The 26,791-nt window shown below is 41.4% G+C and overlaps 1 protein-coding gene across 1 annotated transcript; it reads left to right on the forward strand.

Annotated features, from left to right (window-relative positions):
- Window positions 1–1,898: 1,898 nt before the first annotated feature.
- T265_09505 (hypothetical protein) lies at window positions 1,899–26,791 on the forward strand (the record flags this gene model as incomplete). Its single annotated transcript, XM_009175593.1, has 2 exons — window positions 1,899–1,975; window positions 25,979–26,791. The coding sequence occupies one exon, from the start codon at window positions 25,979–25,981 to the stop codon at window positions 26,789–26,791; it is 813 nt and encodes a 270-aa protein (XP_009173857.1).

Genomic DNA, 26,791 nt, shown 5'->3' on the forward strand with positions numbered 1-26,791 from the left:
GGACACGCTTAATGAGGGTGACGTCTTTCGTGTGCCCTGAGTAGACAACTTGGTTGGCGCATTCCAGGAGTGGTTCGACGCGACACCCACAGAATATTTGGAAGTCTATGCGAGTAATACGGGAAAAGGTGTGCCGAATCATCCGTAAAATGTTGAATGCATTTTGGGCCGATTTCTCATGGTGCAGTGAGAAGGACAAGTTTGAGGAGACACGAATACGCTAACCTTTTTTGGCGTCTATTCCAAATGATGTTTTCTGGTCCTTTCTCACCATACATGGCAAAGGCATTCACTGAGTCTCCTTTAAATGACATGGATGCAATTTTCGTCATTCAGAGGAGCGTGCTAGTCCAACGACCACTGCTTTGCAGCGTCTACACACATTTGGAGGGCACTGGCATTGGAACTCCAGGATTTCAAGTCGTCCGCAAAAAGTAGACATGGACTTGCAGGAACGTCTGGAAGGTCGTTGACGCAGATCAATAACAGCAGTGGTCCCAGAACGGAACTTTCGGGAATTCCAGTGGAGACCGGCGCTGAAGAAGAGTAGGTAGAACCTACTTTCACTCCGGAATGATCTGTCTGATCGGAACGCCTTGATCAAGTGTAGGATTTTCCCTTGAATCCCGTAAGACTCGAGTTTGTGGAGCAGTGGTACGTGTGGGACCCTATCAAATACTTTTGAGAAGTCGGACGATATGGCATCCGAAATGAATTCCTCGTGCTTGGCTTGGGTTGAGTTGTCCACAAGCACGAGCATGCTTGTCACGTAAGAACAACTTGGGAGAAATATGCGTTGAGCTCGAAATGTCAGGTTGCTGGAATGCGTTTCATCACCTTGCACGACACGCTGGTAAGGCTTATAGGCCTTTAGATGCCAGGCGATAGTCAGTCACCAGTTTAGTAGATTGGCGTGATAATCGCTTCGTTCCAAGTAGAGAGAAGACAGTCTTCGTCAAGCAACTGACGGAACACCAGGTAGAAGTGATTTGCCGGAGTAGACAACGTTTCCTTCGGGATCCTTGGATGGACCTCGTCGGGCTTCAACGCGCAGAATGGGTTGATCTTGTGAAAGAGTTGACGAGTGTCTTCCACCGTGAAGACGATGTCGGCTAGGGGCTGTTCGTAGTTACGCCTTGGCAAGTGCGGATGTGACGTGGACGCTGGGTTTGAATATAGACCTGCATAGTTTGAAACTCAGATACCACTTTTGGGTAACTCATGGGTTTTCCGTCATTGATCCTCAAGGAGAACGCGGATGGATTGTTAATGCGGCGATGTCTCATGTATTTGCACAGTACACTTATGTTTCTCCGGGTGAGGTCAAGAATAGTGTCTTGTGTCCGCATGTATCGTTGGCGAGCAACCAAATTCCAATGGTTTTTGGTCCGAGGGAACAAGAAGAATTTGGTAAGTTTCTTAGATCCCCGAAATATGTTCTTTAGCTCAGAACGGGAAAGCGTATGCATGTTCACACGCGCGTGTGAGGACATGACTTGCTGACAGTCTTCCAGCCCACCGGGTTTGTGTACGTGATGGCGTATTTGAGAACCCATGTTATTGACTCACTTTTTCTGACCCAAACCCAAGCACTTGTTGTCTCATGTATGCATTAATTTCATAATACTGTTTGGTTGACTTGTTGCTGAGGGGCAACTTACATTGTGTCATACGAAGTTGTTTATAATGTATAGTCACCAAACCCGTCGTGCGCACACACACGTGAGGCCGAGGTTCTCTCCTCTATCCGGGTTTTCTTTTCTTCCCGGTGCTATCTACCGACCGATACGGAACCTAGGATCAGAAACATCAATCACCTGTTCGTGCATTTACAGCCCCACACCCTAATGAACAACCTGAACCAATGTACTTTGAACTGTGAGTTCACTTGTCCCGTGCTTTTAATGCATGGTTGGAAATAGTAATAACCGAGCAACTAAATTTGACCTTCATGACACCTTTGGTTTGAGAGCGGGTGAGCGCGGATTTTCGTAACATGCATCTTTTGTTGCTAACTCGCAGTAGAGTTTTCCATAGGATAACATTAAACGTAAAATTTCATGAACTAATAAATGTTCAAAAGGAAACGCTTCACGTAAGCACTTCGCCATTAGGCTTGGACTAGGGGTTAGAACTTGACTGATATGAAATCAACAGGATAATCCCGACGGAACACAGGGGCATCTTTTTCCGCATCAGTGAAATCAGATCTCACCGACTTCACGTTGCTTACATATTACAAGAATACGAGTAGTTGTTCGCTGAAGATTACGCATCAACACAATCAATTTCATAGCAGACGCTATTTGTCCGTCCGCATCTGACTACTAGAGAGCCATCACGAACAAGCACGATCTCAGCGCCAAGCAATAGGTGGGAGGGAGGTTAATACAAGTTCTTGACCTCCAACGACAGGACCTAAACTACCTCATCGTTTAATCCACCCCAACAGGGCGCGACAAACCGACGCTTGGAAATCTCATAATCACTTGCTGAATTCAAAGAAATCAACAGACAACAAGTCTACTATTTTGCTGAGAAACTGCTGTTCGCATTAGGTGAGGCCGCGAAAGGCTTTACGGTTTAGCATTGTACGCGTATGCACTTTTAAAAGGGCCGTTACGCTCGTAGTATTTTCATTTAGAAGTGGTCTGCGTAGACAAAATTGTATCGTGGATAAACTCGAAAATGCCGGTGGTGAATGAGTTTGCCACCTGTCTTGAGCTAACATTTGGAAATGAGGGTTCCATGAGCTGGAAATCTTGAAATACTCTACCGCAAATCAGGAACCACCTACATTGGATCCCAAAGATAATCACAAGGAAAATTTAGCAATTACAGGCAAGACGCACCCGGACAATTGCATGTATGAGGCCGTTGGTCTGCTTCCCAGCGGCTGGGCGTGTAAGAGGTGGAAAAGCTTGTAAGACACTATTGGAACTACAAAATTGAAGGATTACTACAGAAGCCGAGGAACCTTCGAAAATTTTCAAAAAACAAGACCATATACTACATATTGCTACACACTACAGAACATGGTAGGATGTGAACGCCATTTAAGGTTGGGCGTTCTATCAAGATGAACGGAAGAAAACACTAAAGGAAAACTCAAGTGGTCGTTGAGGTCTAATATCCACCTGCATCTAGGAACAGAAGTGTGCAAAGATGGACGTCTAAGAAAACCAACGCCAACCCTTGTGAGAGTATCAAGCCCTTGACACCGAGTTTACCACTCAGTGGGGTTCAAGATATCTGGACACCATTTCATGCTGCAATAAACGGACTCCAAGGGATGTATGTCTCAGGGAAGAAGCTACCGCAGCACTCATTAACCTATTCTGGACTTCTACCAAGATATATATGTATTAAAGAGGAGAAAATTTCTCGAGGACAATCCCAGATTTGAAGGATTGTGATACCTTCTGTTCATTTACGAACTGGTGTCACAAAAGCCACACTGGTTCACAGTGGCCACCAAACAAAACCAGTACAGGGACCTCTTGCATAAACAGAAGTTTCTGATGTTCTAAGGAAAGTGGGGCACCCATAAGCACACCACTACAAGCGAAGATTTACGAACGACATTCTTCCTTTCGGAGCGTCTCCAGTGGTCTTCGCTATGTGTAGGTCATAGGTCTCGTTGGGCCAACAAAGGACAATACTAACGTAAATCAAGACTTCAGGACAAACATAGAAGAAAAATAAGTCTATCGTTTGACAATCAAAGAGAGCGATGTAGGATCGGCTTAACAGCAATATTATATCTTTAATTTCATCCGTGCACCGGTTTGATTAAGAGTGACGGCTCTCCAATACTTGCCTGTAAAACGGGTTAAAACTGAAGGATCAGGCCCTCTCCCACTGTTACTCCTTTGGCTTGTTCACAAAATAATTTGTTCTTCAACTCGATGAGAAACCACTTATTGAAACAACTCAGCTTCGACCTGAGGGCGAAATTATTGGAGACTTTCTGACCTTGGGCTGATAAAACACGGATGAGTCTACAGTGTGCCACCCAGAGAGGCATAAGAGTACCGCCTAAATTCCGAAGGCATCAGAAGCTCTACTCTTGAGTGCTCGTGGTGGAATGAGAATAAAAATTTTATCGTAAGCCTTCAGTTGGGTAAATGATTGCGGGCGATACCAAAATCTCAAACAAAACAGTGGGCTACTAGAGTATCTTCGAAAAAGAGCCACAAGACTGATAAGTGTTTTTCAAACCCACTTTAGTACCAGACAGCTGAGCGTGCTTTGTGGCATGCCAAAAGCTGCAAAACGACCACGTTGTTGCTTTTGTAACTTTCCAAAAACTTGGTCATCCTGGATTGGCACTACCCACTCTAACTACCCCAAATGACCTGCGTCAAAACATCGCGAGCCACCAATGTAACCATGGTGATGAAGTCTCTTTTTTATTGAAGAAGCTGCCTGCGAGAGCACACTATGAACTTTTGCCACTAGACGACTAGCCATCTACATCCGTTTGTTACTTTTTACCCTCCTCTAGGCCCACATCAAGTTCAAACCACCGCTGTCAACAAAAAAAGCTCAGGCTTAACTTGTTTTCGTTGACACGATCGAACCATTGAGATGCAAAATTCAACACGGTAGATGAATGTCTTCACGAAATATAGTGATGTTCGGAGTGCTTGGAGGATTTTGAATAGGCGTTGATGCCAGGTCGAACATCCTTGATACTCACCGTGCACCAAAACTTGTGTTACGTTAAAAATACTTCGCTTCAAACGAAAAAGAAACAAAACGGGTCACTTCAATAATTTTCACTTGCTCATACCCTGTTTTTTTTATTAATTTCACAAAACTTGACGCCTGCTTTCAGTTTAAACCCATAAGTATGAGAAAACTCTGTGCCGATAAATCAAATGGAATACGTTTTCAAACCGTTTAACATCATGGCTGCAATTACCACGCAAGTGTCTACAAAAAGATAGGGAAAATTTTTCAAAAATAATCCTGCGTTTTGTCATATTAAAATAAATGCAGTGGGGTATCAAAGCCTGTTGAGTTTTTTTAAAGGACTGCTATTCTGTAATTCAAAACGTGGGGTCATTATGGTTACCAAAGACTGCAAGTCCTGTGTCACCTTTGAAGATTTCTCTGCACTTCCCCGAACTTTGTCCCTTAGCAGTTTGCTGGCTAAAATAAAAAAAAGGTGCTGAGACTGGGATCCCAAAATCGGCATTTTGAGAGGTGGTGTAAAAGCGCAGCTTGACGTACTGACAAGCGGTGACGTAAAAATATGTCGAAATGTTTGTGACTCAACTTACTGATAGTTAGTCAGTTCAGTCAAACGAACGAGTCCTCTGCTAAGCTCAGCAGTTAGAATAATAACAAGAAAATATACTCAAGTTACTCAAAGCACTTGACGTAGAACAGAATACTAAATGGCAGAGGCCAAACTTTCAGGACGACAAATAAGGAACCAGTTATTAGGAAAACGCACGAAACAGACAACCTTCTGTTTTTTGCTGACATCCCAGGGCTCTGGGGCGCTTTAACATCCAGTTTTGTTTGGTCATTAGGCAGTAAATTACAAGGTGTTGTAGATCTTCCACACTTAAAATTAGGTAACAAAGCCAAGGCTACTTAATACAGTGAAACGATATGAGTACAAATCAACGTAGAAAGCAACAAGTGCTCCTTGAGAGTAAAAATCTAGAGTGTAAAAATGATGTTGGTTCAGAAAATACAAGAATAGGCGAAGAACGAGCAAGCGAAACAAAATTTTTAACAGAGTTACCGGATAAATTCATTCTGTGTGCCGCGTCTTTCCGCAAAACATATAAAGAAGTGTGCCCACATAAAAGTGTAGCTGACGTGGTTTAAACAAGTTTAACAAATAACTAAGTCCAACCAATTACCAGGATTGGAGCTTCATTAGGAGAAATCTCGAGTTTCTCTGAGAGCAGCGGATAGGCTGTAAAATTTAACCAATGCAGAGGAGGGTTTTGGGAACTTCACTTTTGAAACCATGTGTTTCATGTAATGAACCGTCAAGTTGAGCTAAACAAGACCCTGTATCATCTGCCACTTTGATGTTCGGCAACTGGTAATTGGACCTTAGATTCTTTCAAAGTTGAGCTAAGCGGATGAAACGCAGAGATTTTTGCGCACATGTTTTTTGCCTGAAAGTTAGGCCCTGTATCACTTCTGACGCACTCATCACTATAGCTTCTAAAAATTCAGCGAACACAGTGACTCGTGCTCCAATTTAGGTTAACAGCGGTAGCGTGAGCGCAAAACTGCGCATATACCCTGCGCAGGAATAAGACTCTTGTTTAATAAAATACAATGGACGTAGAAAACCATTATGAGGAATTTTAGCGCAAATGCATTCGTCTCATTTCATCAATTAAAGCAAGACGATTTGCGCTGAAGAAACCTTGGTAGCTATTTGACCACATTACATCTTTAGGCAATCCAATTTTCTTCCCAGCTATGTCCGAGATTCAAATCTGTTTGACTGTATGGAAAAGGGTGCAACCTAAGGCATATTTTGGCTGTATTGTGCATAGACCCCTGAAGCACATATATTTTTTATTTCGGTAGACAAAGGGAAACATATTACGGTCGGTATTTTGGGAGACTAGCGTGTCCAAATACGGGAACCTTCTGATTATAAGAGAGGCTTGATAAACAACCGCATGTTTGTTGCTAAGCAAAATCTTATCGTCAATCCAATAGTTTTATCGGTACAAGTGAACAAGCTAGTATTCTACTCATTTCTTAGGCGGACGGAAAAATAGTCGGTAAGCTTTCTAACAAGTAGTCAACTTCATCAGTGTCAGTCAGAAATTTTCGATGGTTAGTGTGTACGACTAACACGTACAACGGCTGGGTAAGAAAAGAACTATCATACCAGACCTTGACCATTTGGTCTAGAACACTTTATCTGAATAATATTCTTAGACTCCTTTCACAGATCTTGTCAACCTGTATCTGATGGGATAGGACAATGGGACTGGGGTTAGAGGGATTAAATGTATAGTAACTTGCTCGAGCTTCTTATTTTAGATTCAGATCATCATCAAAAAAAGCAACACACAAGTGTCACCTAATTATGCTCGACTGTTGCAAAAAACGAAGAGATTCATAGTAGATAGAAGAAAAAGGCCCCACGTCATTAACGAAAACGATCTAAATTGATATGACTAAGGTCCATTAGACTTCAAAAAATATCAGTGTGAACAGATTTGAGCGTCGCGTTGAGGTAAGGAACCATCAGCAAGATAGGATTCTTTGCAAAGATCACCCGGTATATGATCATGGCACAACCACAGACGAACTTTAGCGGGGCAGGTGGGAAATGCCAGAGCGCGGGCCATTGGGATCGGTTGCGTGCCTTATCCTGCAGGATTTATAGCGTTTTTGAACAGAATTACTTGGGACTTAGCCGGAAAAGTGCGAAAATCTCACAAAATTTGTTTTGGGAGTAGCCACTCTCCTTTCACACTGTATATCATAACATGACCAGCACAAACGTGCTTCTGATAACCAAAGTATATCTTCTATCATGTCGGCTAATCTAAATTCGCTCTTTAGAAGCTGGTCAAGTGAATACACGGCATTCTATATATTCTAAAATATTTTGACTTTTCAACGCTTCAAAAACCAGTCACTATACCGAAAACTTGTCTGTCCTAAAACTTCCAAATTTTTGAAATCTATTGTGTGTTTGGCTTTCAGTGCACTTTTTGTCACTGACAGGTTTTTAACTCCCACTTAATAACCGTCTAACGTATGCAACCCTTCGCGAAAGAGGTAAATTTTGTTTTTTTCCACACAATTCCCAGTCCGGTCAACTAGGAGGTGGTGCACAAATACGACCTTACGGCCGTATTGACACCACTGAGATGCCCTTTCAAGTCAGTTCTTGTATCGTTTTATGTTGAAAGTATATTTGCCTTGGTTGCCACTTAGACCCGCTGCGTGGCAGCTCTCTTGAATTATCAATTTGTGCTCCTTTTTGGTTGACTTCATCCCCGCACGATGGTCATTTGACTAAACGGAGCCGTACTACAATATGCTGACATCGAACGAGGAGTTTCAAAATGCGTCTATGCCTGTCGGGTTTTGATAAACAGTAATTTGTGCTTTTCGGCATTCTTGTGCGTGATGCAACAGAGAGGACCACTGTAATCCCAATGGGCTTCATCCCAATGGAAGAGTTATTTTAAGGATCCGGAGTTTCAAGATGTTGGTGAAATTCCTTAACTTTATTTTGACTGACCACGATGAACAGGTCATCTGAGCAGTGATAACTCATCCTAGGTGGACGCTTGAATCTAGCTAAAGAATTCTGTTTAAAGACTTCTACAAGCATATTAGTCAAAATAGGAGATTTTTGGGATCAGATCTCTGGACGCTGTTCTTTTGTTTGTTTTACGGACTCAAAAACGAGGTGACTGAGGTTTAAGCATATTTTGATGCCAATAGGTTTTTTAGTCTAGGAAAAATTTTGTTATTTCCTTTGGTGTTTTCTGCCAGTAGCGATCCAGTTTGCTACTCCAAGAGCACCCGCATAAGAAACATTAGTGTACATCAAGTTGTTCAGCTCCATCGGAAACTCAGACATCTCTTCGCTGAAGCCGTGCAAATTTTGAATATATGCTGGTGGCTTGTCGGCTCTCTCATGAGGTCTTTAACCTACGTTAATCACTGTTTCTATTATGGGAACATTTACCTTGTGAATTTTGGGTTGATCTTAAGGTTGTGATGAGGTTGCACGTCCAGGTTGCACAACAAACGATGTCGCCGACCTTAAATACTAATCAGTTTTTAACCTACACACATTCATTGACCTAATAGTCTCGCAGCCAATAGGTTAATAAAGCCCATCAGCTGCGTCACTGATGACGGTGGCCTTTATCTTATCCCGTGGTTACGATGCTACTTACATGATTCCAATTGTCTAAAGTTCTTTGCTTTGTTGGCGCAATGTCTGAAGCACCTGATTGCCAGGGCTTTAGAGCTGTGAACAACTGTGTTGTTTGTTTAACTGATTTCGTCCACTACCGCAACAGTTGTTTTCCGCTATCACCACTCTTTTTCTAATTCAAAATTCGACATTTTCCAATGGAAATGCGTTGTCAAATTCGAGAGCCAATCTGACAAACTTACTATGCTTCAATAGTAAGCAGATCATTGACTAGTTTCCATAGGCTAAATGGAGCACAGTGGCGTGAAAAGCAACCCTCTGAACTTACGTGTCTTTTTTGCTTTTCTGACCTTCAACCGGTTAAATACCCTTTGGCGTTTGGCACTTTGGTGTCTGTGGATGGGATTTTCAACTGAAGGTCGCGGATGAGACAAAATGGATGGGTTATCAGCCGAGAAAGTTATTCGGGTAGAATCTTAAGACTAATCTTGTGGCCCAACAAAAAGGTATATGAATTATGTCACCCTTTATGTATCTTAAGTTGAATACGCGATATCTTTTTCAGTTTGCCTTCAGTCTCTTTAGTCATAATTATTCGATTGATAAATTCCGTAATCATCGTTCCAGAAGGGCTTTCAGACAGTGTATGTAGTTAGTGTCATCTTCCAGTTTATATGTGGATAAAATGCTCTGAAGAAAAGTGACAAAAACATTTAACAGATGCAGTTAATGTGGGAAATTTTTCACCAACTAATGTTTCACACGGCGATAATTCTTGTATATCAGCTGACTCAGATGTTTGGCCACAAAGATTTCGGCCAGGTCTGGGTTTAGGGGACTGATCATAGCAAAAACATTAGCTTGCTTCCTACAGATGGTATAGAAATAATGCGCGGCATTTTGGATGACTAAAAAAGATATTCAAAAATGAGACTGGAAGTGGTGACGAGAACTGAATGGAAAGCCAGTTTATAACCTAGAAATATTTCAAAGGTTTTGGTCAGTATAATATGCCTGAATTTGAGCACAAGCATCAAGATCATTAAAACGCGGCTGTCTTAGCTGACTCATTTACGGAACATTGTGCAAGGCCCTACACATACCTCACAGATAATGCAAAGCTATTTAAGCGCTACTTAAGCGCTGTCTTCCCACGCTAGACAGTGACATTGACCCGCCTCCAAAAACTCTTAGGTGACGTGATCGTCTTATACTTTGACTCTGCTTCAATTTGCATGGTAGATAATCCTCTTGGAAGTACCGCTTAACCAAAAACTATCAGTCGTTTTGTTCTATAACCCACTAATTTTCAGACCACATTTGTTCCAGTTACTGTCATAACTCATAGGATATCGAAGGTTATGGGATTCCCTGCGCTCCAGCGCAAACATACCTCAATCAATTGATCTGTCAATGCTGGTTCCCACTTAGAGCACCGCGATCATACGCTTACTTGTCTTGTAGAGTTCCTTTGTTAGGAATTGGGTATCTCGTTTTTCTTTGTTCGTGCTAGGGCCGTGGTTGTTTAAGGTACCTTTTTTGTACATACTCCCTATCACTTGGAGTTGTGGGTGACTGATTGAGAAGTTTACACTGCTACTACAGTGTAATGAAGGATTGAATTCGTCATAGTTTGCATACAGCTGTTGTCAATGGAGGTAGTCAAAATATTCCGCTCACTATAGTGCTGATCAGCTTGGCCGAAGACACTTTGTTACAAATTGAGTAGTGTCCTGCCCAAGAAAAAATCTTTATTTAGCTTCTTCGATTTCCCTGCTATTTAAGTAAAAACCCCATTGGTTCCTCATTAGGTCAGTTAATACGTTTATATATCCAGTGATCTGAAGCCGTTTTTTCTTTATCTAGCTTTTGAACCAAACCCAATCACTCTGATGATCTGTCACAAACAAAATGCATAGCTAAGCATCATATAGCACTGCTGCTGAACTCAAAGTTTTTTTTACCAGGACTCCATACAGATCCTTCCTATGAATGGCACAACTGTTTTTTTTAAATATGGAAAGTTGTAATGGTATACAAACATTGTGAGGTCTTGCTTCACACGAAGACTGAAAAAAACTACAGCTGCTCTAGCCTCATATGCGAAGTTTCTTAACTGCTTTGGCCACCTCAAGCGAAGTGTTTGTTGAACCTATTTTTATGAGTTGGCGAAAGTGCTCTTCTTTTTCATCGTTTTGGGTAGTCTCTTTTCACTTTGCTCTTGGCACCCTCGTTGACCGGTAGGTTATTCACGCATTGTTGAACCATTATAAAACCGAAAGGCATTTTTATTCTTCAAATTGTCTAGCTGCGTACAACCTCACATTATGACACCATGTTTTCGGACGCTTCTGGTAGCCAAATTTATAAAGATATAAATGGTAGTATTTGATCGATGTTTGCCATTTAACTAATAGACAAAATCAAACGTAGGACTGATGTTCACCGAGGAACTAAAATATGCACCTGGGAACTTCACACGAAGGAGTCACTCCATTAGTCCACGTACACCGCTGAATAATGGAGCCAGTTGCAGATTATTCCGTATTGTTTTCATCGTTTGATGTATCATTTGTCGCTGATAGAAATCTCATCCACAGGAAGCACATCAAAACATGTTACGGGGCAGATAGTTATGCGCTACACTTGAGAGATTTTAGAAAATTCTGTTTGATCAAGCACGTCTGAAAGTGTTGCTCAGGCTTCTTGAGAAATCAAGTCAGTGGTGCTGCTGTATATCAACTCAGTATGTTTGGAGGTAGAACTCACAAGGTATGTTGACAGTCTAAAGTCCAGATTTTGCGCATTTACTGCACGCTACTCAACTGGGTTTTTACAAAATCCTAGTCATAAACTCGAAGGTTAGATTATAATGAGTCACGAACTGTGTCGATAGTAATTGGTGTAATTTGCAGCTCATGTGCTTTTTACTAGTTACATTTAGAGCTGCTGAAAAATCAGTTTGTTTGTCAACGAAGGAAGCAGCCTTATAAACTACTTTGAGTTTAGAGGTGAAATCACAAAAAAAACTATATTCGACGGGAACTAGTCAGAGGGAGCGTTTATACATTGATCAAAATACCAAGCACAGTGCGTACACTATGGAATTCCATCGATCTGGACCAGGTTTACCGATTAGGATGCATTCTTCCATACCAGAGGCAAGTAAACAACATCTGAATGGATATAAGTTTGCGTTAGTGATTTGTTCGTTTGTTGGAATAGAATTAAAGGAAACAGTGTTTAAAAATATTGTGATTGAAGATGCAATTCGATCCTAACACTTCTCAGATAAACAAATTTTGGATTTGGTTATTTTTAGGAGCTAGAAACTTCCCCTTGTTAGATCGCGTATCCTGAAAAAGTTCAGTGATTCATAAAGGAATGCCACCTTTCGGTGAGGCGGGTGTTCAACGCACGTGAGGTATGGATCCATACTTCTTTTAAATGAATTTCGGCACGTTGTCGAACAGACTCCAAGACTGTTTGTGCCAGATATCACATGGTGTGCTAAACGCGAATTCACCTGCGGCAATCAGTAAACAACCAGTATTTGGAAAGGGATAGTACAGAGCATGATCAAGTTTGCTTTAAAAGTGACAAATTTTGCTTGAAGATTAGGTTTTGTTTGTCATTCTTTCAATTTCATAAAGAGAGAGCAAGTCGAGTCGTGTAAAAGCAGTGAATTAAAACTACTAATCGACCCGGTACTTTCCAGAGACTATTGTATAAAACCACCAGAAATCCAAATAACTAGTCTAAATCTTGATATCAAATCACACGATATGTGTCAACTTTATGTTATCTGAATCAGGTTTTAAACTACCAGACATCAACAACAGTCCTCTCAAGCAAGCAGAAGCAGCAGTGAGATTTCTTCCTAATTGATTATTAGCAATTACAGCTTGATGCATAACACTCATAGCTTTATGTAACCAGCCCAGAAGGACACCACAACTCATTATGTGGTTGTCTCTGAATAGCTAAACGTGAAAATGTGACCCCATTGATGATACAGCAATGGAATGTTTAATGAAGCAACTTAGCATTGGTACGTAACAGCGACTGCTTCCAACTTTTTGCTTACACAGCTCAGCAAGAGTTGTTGTGATGAAAGAAAACTTCACAAAAAATTCCTAACAAATTTCATGTATAACTACGAACCTCACGGTGAACTCAATTATCGCAGTGTACCCTTTGCCTGAAAACTGGTCGAATAATATAAAACAGTTCAAGGCTGATCATAGCTTGCTGGAAGGTTCGGATCTAGGCCACCAGAAAGTCCGTAGTTCGGGTCCAAAACTGGATTTTCAATAAACTAGGTATCATACTAAGCTACAGCTCATTTTCCTTGCGCTTTTGCGTGTTTTGAATTTCAAGGATTACCGATATCAAGGACGCACTGGTGGTTATCTATCTGATTTGGTTTCTGATCAATTCAAATTGGCGTTCTAAGTGTTTGGCACTAGACAAACCACTGTTCCTACGATATAGGGGTTTGTTGTCTATCAACATATGGATATAAGGCTTTACCTTATTGGTTCAAGGAACTAACAATGATGACTTATTCTAGTTATTTATCCTCATTTTACCGTCGGTAAAATCCAATTAGTTCCCCCTTAACTATTTTTTGGGAAAACACAGATCAACTCGGCAGTTATATGAAAACAAATCGTTATGTACTGAACGTTGATTTATTTCCATTCATAATTTGATGACCGAGTCTCATACGGATGAATAAATAGCCTCCGTAAGAACGAATTACCCATTCACAGATGCCTTTCTTCTTTGTATTGGCCTATCTGAAACTTCACGAGAACCATTCTACCAATGCTTGCTCTGTGTTCTGAACACACTAGAAGGGGCTTGCCGTTTCAAAGAAACAAAAGTAATGCATAACATCTTTAGGCAAACAAGATGTTTCTTCGTGTCAACTTTCTTTCGCATTGATGAAATAAGAGCACTCTTCTGCTAGACGATAATTACCTGGTAACCACGTGATAATCTTACGGTGACCTCAAGTGCCTGTCAACAGCGACTAAACATAACTGTCAACTCTGTAGGTAAACCTACAGCAAAATATTATTTGGTTAACAGCGTGATCTTTCTGCGTCTCAAAAAATCTTGATATACCTTGAAGGATCACTAGAGTTTTTTGAATATACACACTAGTAATTTTGTAAGATGCAGGCTTTTGTAAGGTATTTTTTGCCGCTCAAATGGTTAGGAATTCGGAAATATTCGGGCCTAAATGGCCATTAGCGTGAAGAACAGAGGCACTTACTGACTAGAATCACGAACTCCAGATCAAGTTTGTTGACATAGTAAACATTTCATCTACAATACCGTCAGTGTGTACTGCATGAGGATTGCAGAGTGAATAAATCAACGCATGAAAAAATTGATAACCAAATGAATAATGAATCGTCCCGGGATTGAAACCCATTCTGGTACAAGTTTCACTTTACGTACAGAGTACTACAAATTTAGATAAAGTGATATTTTTTAAAAGAACCCGCAGTTTTCATGTAAGAACAATCTATACCGAGACAACAATATACGTTGCCTAAGACTGAAATAGATGTCGCAGTAAAAATTGTGGAGAATGTGAAGTTGTGTCTGACTGTGATTTCGTCACGTGAAGCAGAGGGCCTTCAGCTGGCGACTATGGATGTTTTGCACCCAGTCAGAACAAACTCGTTTAAAACATTAAGATGTCTTGAAGGAAGTACACTTAATTTTAGTTTTCTTAAAACTGCATGTGACGCACTATCTCTTTATCCGTCGAGATAGTTGCCCTCAATATTCGACGCCAAATGCAATTCATAACGACCAACGGATCCTTTGGTTCGACAAAGTCACATGTTTGTGGACCAGGTGCAGAATGCCAGTCTTTCATTGGCGACACGCTGCGTCTAAATTTTGCCTCACAAATTCCTTTGATGGTGCACATATGAAATGAAAATAATCTAGGTGATTCTTATAGTCCTACCATAAGTTTTGATGAAATGGCACAAAGGTATTAACCTAGAACAGTACAGTCCTGACGCATCAACTTATATCTTGCAAACTTTTGTAACTCACAAAGCTACAAACACGTAGCAGTCATTCATTTTAAGTGAGTTTTCGTATTTTGCAAATAATCCGCATTAAATGACTGCACTTGTCTGCATTTGTAAGGCCGTCGTCAGTTCTGTCCACATTAAATAATTTGAGACAGCGTACTGGCTTTTGGCCTATGCATTCATCTGCATACCAATTTGGTTTTGACGGGAAACCCATCTGGAACTCGGGTGAATATCTTGCTTATGCTGTCCTTAAGCAACTGAATGTACTGCAGCACGTGGTATCATGTTTCAGTTGGTACGATCGTTGAGATATCGCAATACATTGTATATAATAATAAGCAACATAAACAGGAGGTTCATCTGGGTTCCAGGAGAATCTCCCGTCGAGACCGATTTGTATGTAAGTTGACAGAAACTAGGGCAACATCCTGAAATGATGGACCCCAGGAGGGACAAAACCGGTCGTGCTCTGAAGGGGAGTGTAAAAACAAACTCACGGCCTTCTTGGCTTATTTCCGACAGTTGCAACTTACTGAGGGTTAACCGTTTGTCCAAATCACCACCAAACTTTCACGAATTATTTAACTTGGATTCTTGGATTTGAAGCGACCAAAAAGCATGAAGCCTTCCGAATGGAACAGCCCGGAGGAACAATGAGAAGGGTACAAACTTCTCGAGGAATGAGGGGAAAATGATGATTTTCATTACAAATCTCCTTACTTCCTGCAATAAAAGGCCATCGTAAATACTAAGTGATGGGGCAGAACGGTTAGTGGTGAATAGTGAGTTGTTGCTGACGACGGAATTTTTGTTGTTATCGTTGACGATAACGAAACTGTGAACGACTAGAACTTGGCGAACAAAAATTACGCTGTACGTGAGAGCAGAAGTGATTTGCTTCAAAAATTAGCACTTGATAGGTCAGGTGCTTCAAGCGGTAACAAAATTTTCGCATGTGGTTATCCGCCCCTCATTTCACATACCAAATTTTCATTGCATTGACACAAGTTGTGATTTCTAGGGTTACATTGTTCTACCGGCGTTTGGTAACTATACAGTACTTTGAAAATAATGTCCCCAAAACCAACATAAGGGCTGCGACGAAGGCATTTGTTGCACACCAGAGGAACGGTGTAAAACCCAAGTGGAGAACCTCAATGGGAACGAAATCATCCCTAGTACGGGTGTTTTGCAAAGCATCGTGTATATACCTACCAGGTATACATACAGGGCGTCTCATAATAAACGCAAAATTTAATTGGTTAAATAAACGTAGTTAATTAAACTAAAGTTAATTATATCTTCCACTATAAGTAGCCATATAGAGGAGGGTTTTTGTCTAAGTTTTAGCATTTTTTTGCTTACGACGGAAGTCAGTACGAGCATTGAAATTGTGAACTCTATTATTCCCATGGTAAAAGCGCCACCGCTGCACTTCGTGGTTACGAAACCAAACATGGTTCATCAAATATGGCTCCATCATCAAAGATCTTTTCACCGTGTCGATCATTACACACTCGATTGCGAAATTTGAGTCCACTGTATCTGTATTGGATTTTCCTGACAAAGGGTTGAAAACCTAAACCAAATCCCTTAGTTGTCAGGTTTCATTAGTTTGCTTGCAATCCGCATTCGCAATGGTGCAAGTTCAGCTAAAAATATGTCCACTTGCAGGCGAGGGAGAGGTTGGCACAACTAAGGCTTAGAAGCAGTAAAGTCGAAAAGTTAGCGAACTTATACTTCAGACTACTTTCACATACCCTAACGTCCCATTGGAATGAACCTAGTGAAAATTCAGAGAATGCAATTTATGAGAACTTTTGCTTATGCGAAATGAGAACAATTTGAAAGCTAGTTAGACAGCTTCTTTTTATGACCACCGATTGGAAATATTCAATTTTCGTTCAAAATTCAGCCTTTTTATCAACCTCAAATGTTCAAGCCAGCTGACAATGAACTTAAAGTTCTTTCAACTGGAAACACTTCTCTCCTTGTTCAGAACCGCTGAAACGCGTTCCCTCAGAACGCGTCTGGTGGCCACACTAGTGTCGGCCATCGTCTTTCTAAGCCCGAAAGGCTTACTGTTCATTTTCAACTCAACACAGCTCACGGAGTGAAGACCCGACAGTTATAATTAGTATTCATGACATCCAGAAAGTTGGGGCAGTTAGTGTTACCACTTACCGGCATGACTAGATTCAAGAATATGCTATTTCAGCCAGACAGCACGGCACTCAGTAATCATCATGGGTATACCGAACAGGCAAAAGGGGTTTCGGACCAGGATGTTCACACTACATTGTTAGGGTCTCTCTTTATATGGTTGCATGAGTCAGTTCAGCTTAGGTAGGTTCCATTGAACCATACTTCTGTGGTTTTCGCGTTTCGCTTTTGCTAGTGCTTGTTTTTTGCAGGAGGGAGGTTGTGATCGAAACCGCTTCATTCTGTGCGTTTTTTTGGTGGCTTCAGAGTGAACACGGGTCACCATCCACTTCTGACATTGTATTTGTAATAGAGTAATGTACTGGGAAGTATGTTTTCTTCAAGGACCGTGTTGGTGAGACAGTTATTTATTGCCTAGCCCTACGTGACCTCTTTGCCCCGAGCGAATATTAGGTTAATAAACTGGCTAATGTTGCCGCATTCACAGTCGGTGGTTTCAGAAACACACTGGTTTGGTGTTCTACTTCCTGTGTTTCGTGTGTAAGCTTATATGCTGTGTAATGAGGAAAATGTTCTCAGGTGATCAAGCCAGATGTTTTGACGCGCCTATTGGAACTTAAGACTTTCAGATCATTTGAGTACGGTTGGCTGTATTTTGCTTGTAGTGATGTTGATCAATAACCGCTTTTAGGATATGGCCAGAAGTTCATTTGATGTAAACTATAACTGGTCAAGTGACAGATTCGTTTTTGGCATCATGACCCTTCAGGAACCAAGCGTCATCCAGCCAAATGCACGCGTATACATCAAATGTGGGGATTGCTTATATTCATGCACTCACTATCCTACCGACACATTTTTGGGAGCAACTCCTGCTGATAACTTATCATTCAGATCGCAATGAATACACATTCCAGTGGCACGTTTTGGTGTCTTGAGACAGAAGTTTACGAATTTACTTGTACTACACAACTTCTTCAGTGAAGGGGTGATGAAACCAAGTTAACGGTGTGTTGCTTACTGGTTAGCTCATTGCGTGCTTTTTGATAAGCAGTATCGACTTGACTACGCATAGCATACCGACAGACCTTACGAGCTGATTGACAGTACCGTATAGGTTGGGAACTGGGTCGCCAACAGGAATGTAAATAAGTGTATGTTACAGCGGGTTAGCACTAACACATCGTAACATTTAATCATACGGATTTTACAGAAGTAAATAGAATTCCCATCCATATATTCATTATAAAACAACCCAACTAATGGACAGTAAAGATGAGCAGGCATTGTTTCCCCCGTGTGTGATTCTCAGGTAATCAGACGAGAGAACTTATATGAGTGCAGAAACTAACGGACGGCTAGTTAAAAGTTGGAGAGTCAATAGTTCTACAAGGAGTCCAGTAATAATCAAGTGGGCTGTTGTGCCACTCATACAACGCTTGTTTTTGTGCTGAGGTATTGTTTTGGGGCTATGGTTGAGCTGGAAAAAGGGACAATGTAGTTTTCAGTGGAGGCCTGAGAAGGTATTTTGACAAGACAAGGAAACTGTTGCTAAATTATGTCTTCTACAAGCCGATTTTATTATAACGGCTATGGTGATTGACCGGAAGGACTACAAGTAAAGGTTATCGAATGATCTCAGTGATAGTTCTTATTTAAGGTTTTCCGATGGACCTGCCAGGATGGCATTTAGCTTCTTAATCTTGAGCATCGAGCCCTTCTGTTTTCATTTTACGGGAAAGTGTTCTTTCCTGTTTTGTAAGTCACTGCTGCTGATGCTGGTAATGTTAGCGACAAAAATGCTGGCGATGTTGAGGAAAACCGAAGTTAATTCCCAATAAACAGAATTCAGCTTCAGTGAGGATGGCAAAGTATATATCTGTGTATAGTCCCACAGATTCCTAGTTACAGACTGGAATACACCAATTTCGCTACATCACAAAAATACTGCCGGCGAATTCCTTTGTTGGTATTTAGACCACTTAAAATTGGTAACAATATGTCATTAATGGTTGCAAATACTGTTAGGGATCCGCTGACCACTCCGAACGACAGTTGTAAATGACCTATGATACAGGTCGCAGCTTGCTGCTCTTTATTTACCTCTCAAAGACCGAAAGCAGTGACATTATAATTGATCGTCTATACTTCACCGTCACCTATGACAACGAAAAGCCATGACTAGGACAAATTTTTTGATTAGAAGTACATGTGGTAACCGTTGTCTGTTAAGAATATGGTATACTGCATCTCACTGTGTATTGTATAGCTATGGGGGTGTGGATGTGCAGAAACGTCCATTATCAACTCACCTGTGCTTTGAAGCACTCACTGAAAATTCAATGACACGTCGGGTGGTTTTAGGTAAAAACAGATTGCTTCAATTTACACGATGTCTTCACAAGCTTTAGGTGATATTATTCAGACAAATTTATCGCAACCAAGGCCTTCCCTGTTGAACCTTGGTAACTGGTTTCATGACTTTGGGTTGATCACTTCGGTGTAAAATACGGAAGATTTGATGAGTAATTCCAAAATGGTGAGTGTTATGCGCCTGGAGGGGTTGGTAGGAACAATTGATATTGCGAACTAGTTGCGCCGATGCCTATGTAAAACGGTTACCGTCCTCTGTTTTTTTGATGATACGACAGTCATATAACCTCCTTACCGTATACAAGGTTGCACTGCAACCATGTCCTCCATGGGGCAGAGGTGAACCTTCGAAGGTCTTTGGCAAGTAATAGAGGCCACCAGGTTGCCACGAAACTCCAAGCGGGACAGTAGTTTTCTCCAAGGGTAATGACCTTTTTGGCGGGTAAATTCTTCTGAGGCCCTCATGCTGAATATTTTTTTGTTAAGAAATTAGGGGACCAATTTTCTGTATTTCATTTGCAAACGGCTGTAGGATAGGTGACCATGTGGTGTACTTTGACCATAGACGTCCGACTTTCGCATCTAATCTCCCGTGAGTTGGCCAACCTTTATAAAACTCAGGATTAGTACAAAACTCTGCTGCTTCGAAGAACGAGAAACAGGTCCAAAACAGAACGCAACGCTCTGGGATAGACAGGTGTCCATTCAGAAACCTTATGACTACAGTCAACTGTTGCAAGAAGATCAGAAACTGTTTTAAACATGATACGTTTGGATAATTTGTGGGTTAAGGCGTTTACCGTTGACTTGGAAAAACAGTCTTTTACACGATATCGATGAAATGCTAGGGCTGGGTAATATTTGTGTAGGCTGTATCCCACATATTTGTGCGGTGAATGTAAACGGGAGCGTGCGAATCAAAAACCGACCTTGTAGTTGCCAATCGATAATGAATGCTAGTCGCTGATTATCTGTCCAATTTTACGCCTGTTTGTTAGTGTTTCTCTGTCCAGATCCTTCGAACTCGTTGATATTTATATTACTATTATAGCACTATAATATTCATTATTACAATGCTATTTGTTAGTTTAGTGATCCACAAAACACTGCTTACAGCATATGGGAGTTGGATAGCGTGTCAGCAAGCTACTTAGGTCTTATCGCAGTTTTCCGGCTTTGCCTAATTCAAAGCTCGTAGTAAGTTGGGCGGGCCCTCTGCAATTGCACTCTTTAAGGACTAAATGTACGTTGGCTCCAACCTCTGCAGTTGCGTTAAGTGGTAAAGCCACGAATACGAACAGGAGATGACTGGAAATTTAGTATACTATTATCAAAGTGGGTGAAGGTGCATCTGGTGATCTTGGAACATGCACATTCTTCTGAAGAAAGAGAAGTTTTAACTAGATAAACACCGAGGGGAAAGTGGTTAAAGTCTCCATAAAAAACGTGGTTTAAGTTATAAAACAGGCGAAATAAACTGTCAAATTATGATATCGTTCACAAGGTGGTAAGTCATTGGATTTGCTTGCTAATATGATATTTGAATTTGACTGTTCCTATATGGAGATTCATTGGACTGGGCGATATCACAGATATCACACATCCGTGACCTTTGGAGTATGGTCGCACAGCTTCACCTAGAATGCGGGTTGTGGCTGTTAAAACTCGCATGCTTCATACCACTTTTCTGCGCCCTGTAGTCTACCAGTCAGCTAGTTTTCACCAAAGTTGTATAGAATAAAGCCGGTTATCGGATTCTGACTTCCCTAGTCCAGATCGTTGAGGTTAATTAAAATTCTGCGGCTAGAAATGCATTTCACTCTACAACACTTAAATGGCTGCATGCAAAATTTAATTTTGTTCCCTTCAATCCATGAGGCCGCATTCCGTTTACAGGACAGGTAGCCTGTCACTTCATCTTCTTCACTAGTTTTTCTCCTAAAGCTTAAAATTTCACGACCATGCCACAATCTTGTGATCTAATTGATGGACTGTTCCGAGGCACAGTCTTTTGTGTTCCTGTGAACAGCAGTTACTTTCATAAGAGAATGGTGACCTAATTTTCCTCAGGCTTCCATACGCGCAACATGGCACTGCACCATTCATTTGCCTATAAAAGTTGCTTTGCAAATCGGCATTTATGTTGCACCCATAAGGTTATTTGCATAGAACTTCACAGTATCGATAGTGCAACAGCTTCTATTTAACCAAAACAGTGAAGAACGAGGACAAATTATCAACTGTTCAAGTTCGTCATTTCCGGCACACTTTTAGAGGTAAACTTTAGGGTGTCAACGTTTAGAAACAAGGTGTAATTCATGTTTAGCATCGTGACAGCAACCAAACTAAAAATGCATTGTACCATTTTTTGAGTCTTCTGTTTCTGTTACATTTATCCACGTTTTAAAGTGAGGCGTTGTTATGACCACAAAAGTACTTATACGTGCTCTTGCAATAACATCGATGGGAGTCCGTCAATCAGTACTGTTAAACACTTCGATAAATTTTTTGAAGTAGAATTCGGTTGTCCTTCTGGTCACCAAAATTAGGCTGGTATGATAAATAAGCTAGGAATTTTTGGTCTGAAAGCTTTAAATGCCGACTGTAATCTAAGGTAAGCCTTCAGGACAGTCGCTATGATGGCAACGGTATAATAACGTCTATTCAAAAAATGTCTATTCAAAAGAACCGTTTACCTACTTCACCACCGATGAAAGATATAGCTCTTGCACGAATATAAATTCAGACCAACTGGAGTCCAAGATGGCAGACGTTACCATCTGTATGGTCAGCAGTGACACCTAATCACTCCTAGCTTCGGAACCTAATTGCCTGCATGACCAAACCGACTCGAAAAAATTCCTGTTGAATGTGTATATCTCTGTCACTAGATTGCAGTCTGCCAGAACGTATGTTGAGAACGCAACTAAACATTTTCCTCCATCTTGCTTTGCATCGGGCTCAAGTAAGCTGGTCAGCCAACCAGAACACAGGCTTCGGTTTACCGGAATGCAGGCCACCGGAGTGCCTTCAGCCCTGAAAATTGATGCAACACCAACACCGTAAACATCATTAGCTACTGCATCCGGATTAGATGCTAAATGTCTGGGCTCGTGCTCTGTGGTTTCAGACGAAGCCAGAGACCTGTCTGCATGATTTAAAAAAGGAAAGTGAAGAGTTGGCGAATGAAGACTCTCGTCTTATTTGCTGGAAATTTCTGGTTTCGAGGGTTTCAGGATGGAACAAATTGCATCATATCTCTAGGGAATTATATTTATTTGTCTCGTAGAATGGTTTTAAGAGGGGCCAGCTACTATTTGGCTCACAGACTGTCTGACTAAAGAGTGCAGATCGATAAGCGAAGGCCTGAAATAGACATCTCAGTTGTTTGAATAGAAGATCCATGTTTGTTTGTGTGGGCGTAGTGCAGAACTTGACGTGAAACGCGCGCCCCGCAAGATGAAAACACCGTTGACCAATAGTGATATGGATTTTAGGAGCTTCTACCTCGCTTTCACTGCAGTTGAACTTGGGCTTTGATTACCCAGTCACCAATGCTCAGCAATGTTAGCATAAGGGAATCGATAACTTCCAACATCGATCGGCCGGCTCCAAATACAGCGGAGCTGATCCGGGAGTTGACCAGTCAGCAGGGAGCACCGGTCAAAATCCAATGATGCTTACAAAGGGTGGTGAATAGCAATACCATGAAAACACAGTATTGCATAAATGACTTGAGGTTCCCCTGGAGATAAGCTCAGAAGTGGTATTAACCGAAAAAGCTTAATTTGTCGAAAGAAACTTTTCCTAAAACTTAGTTGGACACTGTTTCGTAATAATTCATATTCAGAATGGTAACTTGGCCAAGTCATGTGACGCATCAACTACTTGATCAATGCCTCCCTCCTCAACTGACGACTTTGACATGTTTAGTAATCTTTTGGCAGTCTTGGGTGGAGGATCATCAGCATTGCCTCGAACATGTTGAACATCTAAGAGGTCTATTGAACTCCACATTTTACATGGTTATTCATTTAAACCGTTTGATAATGGGTTTATAAGCAGCAGAAAAATAGTTTGTTTTATTAATTAACATAAACTATAGTTGATTTTATGAACAAAGCATCACGAGCCGTCTAGTATAAACTATAGTTGATTTTATGAACAAAGCCGACTAGACGGCTCTAGACCAGACGACACACTGTTTTGCTCTCAGGCTTCATAACATATGATACCGCCCTGCACCCTAGATCATCGAGTTGGGCGGTCGGTAGGCAACAGGTCACCTGATTTTCAGTTTGAAACACAAACATTCCATGCAGCGCCAGCCGGAAATCAGCGCACATTCATTTCCTAGTCGAAAGCTCTTTGACAACAAACACACGCTTAAATATGTCAGTGTGATCGACCACCATTGGTTGTCGTCAGCTGCATGCGCTAAATACAAAAAGATTTCAGATCCACGTGACATGGTATGTACGGGCCTAGATTGTTCTGACTTCAAAACAAGCTGGAGACAACCGTGTGCGAAATCAGAATGAAACTCTCCAACGTGCAGCTGGCTGAATCAGCTACATACTTGTAGGCTGTTTTGATGAGATCTATGTTATTCACCAGCGCACTGCCCTTTCAGACACACGTAGCAGATTCTGTTCACGATACTGAATGAACTCGCTGTTTCTGATTTCTCTTATTTGGTGTATTGAACGCATACAGATCAACTGACCAAAAACAACGGTTTCCATAGCGGTCAAAGGAACTAAATTACGTGTTGATACCATAACCAATTCTTGCTAACAGACTGTTGTGATTGTGTTCTGTTCATTCCCACTTTACTGATGCCTTGCTAACTCAAATCCGGTTTTGGACTTTCATGTATGATAAGTTGTTACATGTTAGATTGAAACTAGGTCAAATGGTTAAGCTAGATTATTTCACGTAAGTTGACGGATGCACGAGGAGGTATGATACCTCCAAATTGCCCGATTTCAGACAGGAACAAGCGAAAAATAGGAGTCCGATTAGATTAAACCATCTATCGCTTAGAAGCTCTGGTTATGTTGATCACACGAAAGGTAGTAACGGAACAATATTTGCACTGTACGTCAACGCACCGGATGATACACCTTGTTACTAGCTCCAGGGATCCCAGCTAAAACCTGAAGTCTGTCCAAAATTTACCAATAGTGGATGGTTTGTAAGGTCAGACTGACAATTGGCTTACACATTGAGTATATTATCAAGTCAGATTTAACGTCTGATCTCTGAAGAAGTTGTTTTGGCTGTGAAGAATTTTGACGGGCCTCAGCCGTTTTGTAATCACAGCGGCATCATGCTTCAAAACACATGCTTTTACGCTCCACACAATGCTTTCGAAAGTTACGAAAGTTTCTTCAATCTCTTAGGTACATCTTGACTAGTATCAACGAAAACGGCTTTATGAGTCTCCGGCCACACAAAGCCTGACGGCGTAGAACAAAACAACCGTTCCCAGTAGTCTTTACTATTTTCAAGTAACCTACACTGTACGTATACTCCACATAACATTGTGGCCTACTTATCTAGATACTCTATTGGTGTGTACTCATATATGTTTGTTCCATAAGCTGCGGACACGGGATCTACTCCCCATGGACTATAAACCCAAAACGTTAAATTTCAGCTAAATATTTTGGATACGCATCAAGCATGACAGCTGGAACCACAACTTATTGCAGGATCGGATATCTGGCCTTATTTTCAGACAGTTTTCAACTTTACTGACTTATTTGTCTTTCTCTGGCTGTCCTATGACAGACGATGAAGCCAAATCTTGGATATCCCCAATCCCAACTTCCCAGACAGGAGATATCTTCCTGTGACGGTGATTAACAACGGGTTTCGGCGTAGGCAGTATGTGAAATAAAACGTTATATCAATAATTTCTGAAAATGAAGTAAGAATTAGTCGTTTTTGTTACGATCAGCATTCCTTTTGATTTATTGTTTGACGACGACATGAGACTCTATTTCATATAGACGTAATATACTACTTGTAAGGTTGCTGAAACACATCTACATTCCGCGACCGCTTTCACACTCTTTGGGGCTCATCAGGCAGGTGCAGTTCCAAAATTTTCATCAATCTCATGTTCTACTTGGACCCAAATTGCACGAAATTAGTGATATACACTCATTTACATGCCAATTCGGTTTTGACGGGAGAGTCACCTGGAACACAGCTGAATCTCTCGTTTGTGTTTTTTAAGCAAGTGAGCATGCTGCACCATGCCGGCTCTATTACGTGTATCCAAAGACGAAATTAAATACCATAGGCTCCCTATAGATACGCTTCCCACTGATAACCACTGACAAGAAAGCCATATTATCTTTCTTATTTTAGCTCCGATAAACCGATGAAGACCAGATCCTAGAGGAATTGGAGGCGCAAACTTTGTCACGAAAAGGCGTTGAGGTGGAACCTTCCAAACAACCCAATGAGCACTAATTCCTGCTACTACAAAATTCTAGGACTGGAGAGAAATGCTACGGAGGAAGATATTCGGCGGGCTTATCGTCAACTGGCACTGAAATGGCACCCAGATAAGAACTTAGGGGATTCCGGTGAAGCTGAAAAACGGTTTAAAGAAATCAGTGCTGCTTACGAAGTGCTTTCAGATGCCGAGAAACGTGCAATCTATGATCGATACGGGAGAGAGGGCCTTAAAGGAACTCGAATGCACCCAAGAAGTCAGTCCCGTGGTGCTCAGATTCGCAGAAGGAGAACGATGGGATCAGGCACTGGCCTTCACAGTGGTTTGTTCGATGATGGCGACTTTTTCTTCCCATTCCATGAATTTGGCTTTGCTTTCCGTGATCCCGAAGTAGTTTTCAGGGAATTTTTTGCGAAACATGTCAACATGATGAATGCTTTCGCCGAATCAACGCAATTGTTGCGGACTCAGAGTAACACGAGCCCTAAACGTTCGGTGGAACAGGAAAAACAGGTTTCCAGCAACCCAAAGCGAACATCGCATCCGATTCGCACGGGAGTGGGACATTCGTTCACATACAAGGTATCTCCGCATAGTGGTCATTCAACCACTGTCATAACGTTTGGGTCCAGTAATCGGCCCGGAACCCAAATCAAAGGCACGTTCCGATCAACATCCAGTCGATTTGAGAACGGTAAATGTGTCACGACGAGGCGCACTGTTCAAGATGGTGTAGAAACTATTGAGGTGGAAGAGAATGGCGTGCTGAAGACCAAAACAGTCAACGGCCATCCGGTAGCTATTACAAGCAGTTGA

The sequence above is a fragment of the Opisthorchis viverrini genome, assembly GCF_000715545.1.
Source record: "Opisthorchis viverrini unplaced genomic scaffold opera_v5_280, whole genome shotgun sequence".
NCBI lineage: Eukaryota > Metazoa > Platyhelminthes > Trematoda > Opisthorchiida > Opisthorchiidae > Opisthorchis > Opisthorchis viverrini.